The sequence below is a fragment of the Lottia gigantea genome, assembly GCF_000327385.1.
Source record: "Lottia gigantea unplaced genomic scaffold LOTGIsca_32, whole genome shotgun sequence".
NCBI lineage: Eukaryota > Metazoa > Mollusca > Gastropoda > Lottiidae > Lottia > Lottia gigantea.
This window is the reverse complement of record NW_008709073.1, coordinates 2,213,160-2,220,453: the sequence shown is the minus strand read 5'-3', so window position 1 is coordinate 2,220,453 and position 7,294 is coordinate 2,213,160. Positions and strand designations below refer to the sequence as shown.

Genomic DNA, 7,294 nt, shown 5'->3' with positions numbered 1-7,294 from the left:
TTCAGACACCGAAATACATTCTTACCCCGGTGCCCAAATCCATCACATACAGTCAATCCTGGAATCATACGACCATGATCCCAAACCTACTACCATTATTCTTCATGTAGGCCTCAACAACCGTGATCAGATACCAACGACCTCCTTTAACCAAGCCCAGAAATTAATCGCCACAGCCAACAAAACCTTCCCAAACTCCAAGATCCTCTTCACATGTATACCCATTTCAAATAAAATCTCGAAGAAAGCACAACAGAACCTCAGCACCCTCAACAACATGATGATGGAGTCCAGTATCAACAGCGCAACAATCTTACCACCCTACGAAGAAGAATTCGAAACAGTTGATAATCTTCATTGGTCTCCAGAAACAGCAAACAGCATTTATTTGTTTTGGATACACCAGCTTCAAGCATCGAGTACGTCTTTAAACTAATTACTGGGGATAAAAATACTGAGAGGCCACCGCTAGGCCAAACTGTAGTTAACTTGAGCCGCAAAATTCTCACACCCCTTCAGCATTCAATCTTAGACCGTGGACTTAAGTTTATTCCGACACCAAAGATAGCTAACTTGGATTATCTCCGACCATCCATTGAACGATTTCAACGAAATCTTAGCTGCACATATTTTTTTCGAAACCACCCCCCACGTGGTGCTAGAACAATGTTTATTCCTAAATCCACGTGGACACCCCCTCAGGCCGCCATCCATCCTGAAATTTTGAAAACATTTGCTAGTATGAATAGCCAAACAGTGAACCTTTCCATAACACACGAAAAGCCTAATCTCACACGAGTGGAACGTGAAGCGTTAAACTTACTTAAGAAAGACGATAGCATTGTTATTAAAAAGAGTGACAAAGGTTCATGTTGTGTCATTCTGAATAGGGAGGATTACGTTTCAGAAGCAGAGAATCAACTGAATAATCCTAAACATTATGCCATTTTACCGAAACCAATTTTCAAAGAAACTGCTAACATGATTAATAATATTCTTGCCGATTTAGTCAAAACTAGTTATCTCAAACAGAAACAATATGACTATCTGTCTGCCAAACCTGATTGTCGCGAGAAACATTTGTACACTTTGCCTAAAATCCATAAGAATCCAACCAAGGAGTGGTTTATCTCGAATAAAATCCCTAAAGGCCGCCCGATTATATCTGACTGTGGTAGTGAGTCATATGCAGTGTCAGAATACATTGATCATTTCTTACTACCTCTAGCATGCCAACATCGCGCCTACCTTAAAGACACAACCGATTTTGTCAATAAAATAAACAATCTTCGAGTTCCCTCTAATGCTATTTTAATTTCTATCGACGTTTCTTCTATGTATACCAATATCGATAACACTACTGGTTTAACGGCAGTTCGTAAAGCTTTTAATAGAAACCCAGATCCAAACAGACCCGACGATGCAATTCTACAGCTTTTAGAGATTTGTCTTAGCCGAAACGATTTCACATTTAATGGTAAAACATATTTACAAACTTCAGGGACAGCAATGGGCAAACGATTCGCCCCTTCGTACGCAAACCTTTTCATGGCAGAGTGGGAACGTGAGGTGTTGCCCCTCTGTCCACTTGACCCACTTTTTTACGGACGCTTTTTGGATGACATTTTTATGGTTTGGACTTATTCTATCGAACAGTTTTGGGAATTCTTTGAAATTCTCAACAACCACCATCCTTCTATCCAACTAACCGCAAACGTGAGTGACAAAAGCATAGACTTTCTCGATACCACATAGCAGAAATTCCATAGCAGAAACAAATAAACTGGATATTAAAGTGTATTTCAAAGAAACTGATACTCATCAACTCTTGCACAAGAGCTCCTTTCACCCAAAACATACCTTTTCTGGTATAATTAAGTCACAAGTTTTACGATTTCATCGAATTTGTACAAGATCTTCTGATTTCAACTAAGCCTGTACGATTGTTTTCTCAAAACTGAAAGAGCGTGGGTACTCTAAACGATTTTTACGAAACATAAAAAATTCCACCTTAGCACAGATAGCAGCTAAAAACAGACTTTATGCCGAAGTACCTCCAGGTTTAAGAAGTGCTCCATGTTTGTCCAGTAGATGCAAAACATGTCCCTTTATATCAGAAACTCGTTATTTTGTAAGCAACTCTACGAATAAAAGGTACCCGATCCAGGAACATCTAACATGTGAACATTCGAATGTAATATATCTAATTTCATGCAAGAAATACCCCAAACAATATGTAGGAGAAACTAAGAATAATTTACGAACTCGCTTTAATGCTCATAGGTCAGACATCAAATTAAAGAAAGACAAGCCTGTTTCTAATCATTTCAACCTCGACGACCATTCAATAGACGATCTCACCCTAATCCCAATTGAGCGTATAGAAATTGACTTGCCCGAAGATGAAACTACCAAATTCCGTCAATCTAGGGAGGCTCATTGGATTGAGACATTGAATACAGCAAGACCTATAGGACTAAATATTCATCATAATGTAGGCATAGCACCCTTTGTTGTCCCGTTTAATACAACCAGCAATCGAGCAAGCAAGGTAGTTCATGCCCACTATAAGAGCCTTCAAGAGAAATTCCCCCATGTCTATAAGCAGAAAATAATAGTTGCATATTCAAAAAATAAGAACTTAAATGATAATATTGTCCATAGTAAACTAAAAACAATCAGTACATAACAGATACTATACTTCTCGCCCATCGGGCGAGTTATTTTTTCTAATTTCAGATCAGAATAAGAACAGAAGAAAACCCAATATCAAGACCCTTAATCCTAATTTCTAAATAAAGTGTCTGCTCCACCCTAGGCCTGTACATTTGGGAGAATCAAACCCTCCCTTCCCCGAAACCCAATCACGTGATCCAGGTTCTTGCATAAATTATACCTAAAGAAAAAGTATAAAGAAGCGAAATGCATATGATTAATATGTGTACACAAATCTATAATAACCATTGAGATTGGATTACATTTCAGATGGCGGCTCACAGTTATTTTTTCATGTTTGTTGGCTACTGTCTTGGCAGCTTTCATTGCTCTTGTATATTTTTTTAATGGTGATTATATCTTTGGCAGTGAAATTGAAAGTAGAAAAAGTTGAATAAATCTTGAATGCCGAAGAAATGTAAAAATAAAAATTTAAAGATGATATATGACACAGGCTGTGAATTTCATAGACTTTTTCATATTGATGAGGACGTAAAACTCTATTCGTTTCACAAATTGAAAAATAACTTAATTCGACTTAATTTCTTTCTTTTCAAAGTCTACTATTGCCCAAACGGTTTGTCCTCTTTGATAAGAAATATATTAACCACATAAACAACATCATTAGTTGTGTGAGGTCTCTAGCAGTATTTTCGGGTTCACCAAAAGAATCGAAGAAATTTCGAAGAAGAATCATAGAATTTAACCATTTTGGTTACATGAAATTGATAAAAATCGAAAGTAAAAGTGGGTAAGAAAAACTATCAGCATACAATCTAATCAGATCATATCTCTATTTTTTAAGTTAATGGTAATTTTTTTTTATGACACATCGTGTCAATGTTTCAAACCCGATATATTTTTGAAGTGGTAACATTTCTTATAATGGAGAAAGGTTTTCCTTATTTTTAAGTATCCATTAAGCAAACTATTAGAATAATTGGTGTTTCTAATGAATTATCATGTATTCTTAATCATACCATTATGTTCTTATTGCATATAATTAAGAGTTTTAACCAATCATAAATGTCCATGTATGTACAGCCTGGATAAACAGAAAAGGACTTTAACATAGAGATGAATGAGGACATTACGCCAGTTCTTATCATGTTTGCATTTCAATTGAATTGAATGTTAACTATTTATCTTTTTTTTTTAAAATCAACTTGATAAAGATGGGAAAACCAGTTTGAAGATTTATGGAGAATATGATTTTCGATGAAATTTCAATCCGAGGCAGTCTGCATCTTTCGACCAATATAAAAGTTTCCACGTAATGTGAGTCATCTTTAATTTAAAAGATGGAAAAACCAGATTTGAAGATTTTCGATGAAATTTGTCAAACGCTATAAAAATACGACACAAAAAGAAGTAATTCTAAAATGGGTGCTGGTGAATCGAAGTAAGTTTCTTAATTTATATAGAGATGCGATATATTTTGTTTATTATAGTTTCATTGAACAAATAGCTGTGCAGGAATCGGGTTTTCATAGCGAGTTGGACTCTTGCTTGCTAACTTAGAACTTAGTTACTCGATTAAATCGAATGTCGGATAAGATATTATGCAATTATCCATTCCAACATTCGATGGGTTATTTAGAGGTGGGGGATGACAATACCTCTGCTTTGCAGCACCGCCTCAAGTGCGTGGCCTCCAATTCATTTCAATTCAAACTTGTATATGCGGCGAACATATGTACTTATAACATTTGTACTTTTGCGATTTGTTTTATAATTACATGTACAGGAAACACATACATCTCACGCCACAGTCACGGCGTCAATGAGGGTATAGGGCCTAGAAATATGGTTTTTACTCCAAATTGCACCCCAACTTCATTTCTAACAAATTTTGAAATATGTTTTTGTATACATTCCTGCCTTAAAATATGCGTCAGACTGCACCAAGTTTTTCTTTTCAAAATATTTCTTGTGGAGAACCCTCTCAGACGCTCCATGGGAGAAGTATTTCAAATTCAACCTCGAGAGATGTTCCCCCAATGAGACAGCCTGTCCACTATTTGAAACCCCTGTCTGCATGGCACCACATGAAAACAAAAAGACCAAATAGTAGCTTAATGAATATCACAGGTTATCACTGCAATAATGTCCGTCATATTCAAATTCTTTCAGAGAGATACGTGGCTATACAATCGATGAAAAGCTTGGGAGTGGTTGTTTTGGTGAAGTCTTTAAATGTAATAAAGATGGAAAAACCTACGCCATTAAGAAAATGGTGGTGAATGATTCGGCAACTATAAAAGAAGTTCGTTCACACATGGGTCTATCTCATATTAATGTGGTCAAATATATAGATAGCTTTTCAGATGAGGGATATTTGTGGATTGTACTTGAGTATTGTAGTGGGGGAAATTTGAATGATTACGTGTTACGTCAAAATCCGAATAGCTCAGAATTGATACGATGTATTAGGCAAGTTTTGTATGGAGTGGAATACCTCCATTCAAACAGAGTACTACATAGAGATATCAAACCTGATAATGTTATGATGCAGGGTAACACGTTGAAGCTTGCTGATTTTGGTCTTGCTCGTATATGGAGCTTATCTAATGACTCCGAATATTACGATCTTAAGGGTCAGAAAGGTTTAGGACCACCCTACTACACTGCACCAGAAGTCCAACTTGGAAATATTACCAAGGCTGTTGATATTTTTAGTGTTGGCTGTATGATTATAGCCATGTTTTCACGTACAACAATATCTTGGGCTGGAGGGAAGCAACTCCTGGCTCCATATATAAATAATCCCAATAACCAGATTACTGATGCTTCAGAGCAAGCCAAGAAAAATTACGTTGGTAAACTTAATGGTCTGACGGGAGGACAAAAGGATATGGTTGTCAAAATGGTGGAAGATAAGTGGAGAAATAGACCCAGTGCCACAGCAGCTAAAGCATCATTTTAGAACTATTGTATTTATAAACTATATGTATATGAACTTTCATATAATAAATGGTCAAAAACACTGTCAAAATCAACACACACAATGATATCCTAGGATATAAACATAATGCATGAAATTTTTAAAACTTAAACATTGTCTACCATCTCATCTTGTTATTAAAACTGTTAAAATAAACAACCATAATGATATTTCTGTGAACATGGACGTCACCATAATGATAGATCTTTCATCATTGACCTAACCATATGATAGATCTGTCACTAATGACCGCCTAACCCTATGACAGACCTGTCATCATTGACCTCCCCGACATATGACAGGTCTGTTGTAATTGGCCTCACCATGATAGGTCTGTCATCATTGACCTAACATATGAGAATGACCTCACCATATGACAGGTCTGTTATAATTGACCTCACCATGATAGGTCTGTCATCCGTCTCGCCAATAGTTTTCTATGTGTTGATGTATTGCCCTGAATATTTGTTCTTTACAAAACTTGCATTGATTAAAATATAGCCATAATCAACGAAGGTTGGACTATTTTGTTATTCGGTACATACATGTACATTTACATTTTAGCTGGACTTATATATATATATAGTAACACTAACATTGACAAATTATATTCTGAAATAAATGATAATGACATCTAAGGGTTTTGGTCACAATACAAACAACAACAATTGAGATGATAATATTTCAGATGGCGGCTCATAACTATCTTGTCATGTTTCTGCATACTGTTTGTAAGTTTTATTCAATGGCCTGGCCAAGTTACTTAAAATCTTTGTAATTGGTCGAGTCGTAGCAGAATATTCATTAAAACTCCCAGACTATATCCTCGTCGTAGAAGGTTTAGTCTGGGCGTCAGCGACTAAATAAATCTTGAAATCCGAAGAGACAACAAACGTAAAAATAAAGATAAAGAGATAATAAATTATATATGATACAGGCTGTGAACTTCATAGACTTTTTCATATTGATAACGACGTAAAACTCCATTTCTTTCACAAATTGAAAAAAAAACATAATTCGACTTAATTTCTTTCTTTTCAAAGTCTACTATTGCCCAAACTGTTTGTCCTCTTTGATAAGAAATGGTTTGACCAAATAAACAACATCATTAGTTGTATGAGGTCTCTAGCAGTGTTGTCGGGTTCACAAAATGAATCGTAGATGTCTCTGAGATATTTCTGAGAAGACTCATAGAATTTAACCAAAGTCTGATTGAAACAATCTTATACAAGTTGGCTCCCTTTTGTTAAATGAAATTGATAGAAAACGAAAGTAAAGGTAGGTAAAGAAATTAAAGCATACTGTATAATCCGAAATACACCAACAAAGTGTTCACTGAATAAGAAAACATTAACGCTATTTCCTTGATCCATCGTTAGTTTACGTATAGACCCTTATTTAAACCACAGCATTCAAAATTATCATGTTCAACTATAGCAGTGTTAAGACTAAATGCCAGCTGCCAAGGTATTTTGCGACATAGAAAAATGAAATGAATGTTATATTCTTCTGGACCCAATTGGGCTAATGAAAACAGGCACTGTGAAATCAAATTACATTGGTAAGCTTAATGGTCTGACGGAAGGACAAAAGGATATGGTTTTCAAAATGGTGGAAGATAAGTGGAGAAATAGA

At 35.7% G+C, this 7,294-nt stretch overlaps 1 protein-coding gene across 1 annotated transcript; it reads left to right on the top strand.

Annotated features, from left to right (window-relative positions):
- The first annotated feature begins 4,022 nt into the window (after positions 1-4,022).
- On the top strand, positions 4,023-5,815 carry LOTGIDRAFT_190164 (hypothetical protein). Its single transcript, XM_009058070.1, has 2 exons — positions 4,023-4,117; positions 4,849-5,815. The coding sequence occupies exons 1-2, from the start codon at positions 4,098-4,100 to the stop codon at positions 5,639-5,641; spliced, it is 813 nt and encodes a 270-aa protein (XP_009056318.1). The 5' UTR covers positions 4,023-4,097; the 3' UTR covers positions 5,642-5,815.
- Positions 5,816-7,294: the final 1,479 nt, after the last annotated feature.

Coding starts and splice junctions, on each gene's coding strand:
- LOTGIDRAFT_190164 (XM_009058070.1), top strand. CDS start 4,098: ATGGGTGCTGGTGAATCGAA. Junction 4,118..4,848: donor ATGGGTGCTGGTGAATCGAA/GTAAGTTTCTTA, acceptor AAATTCTTTCAG/AGAGATACGTGGCTATACAA.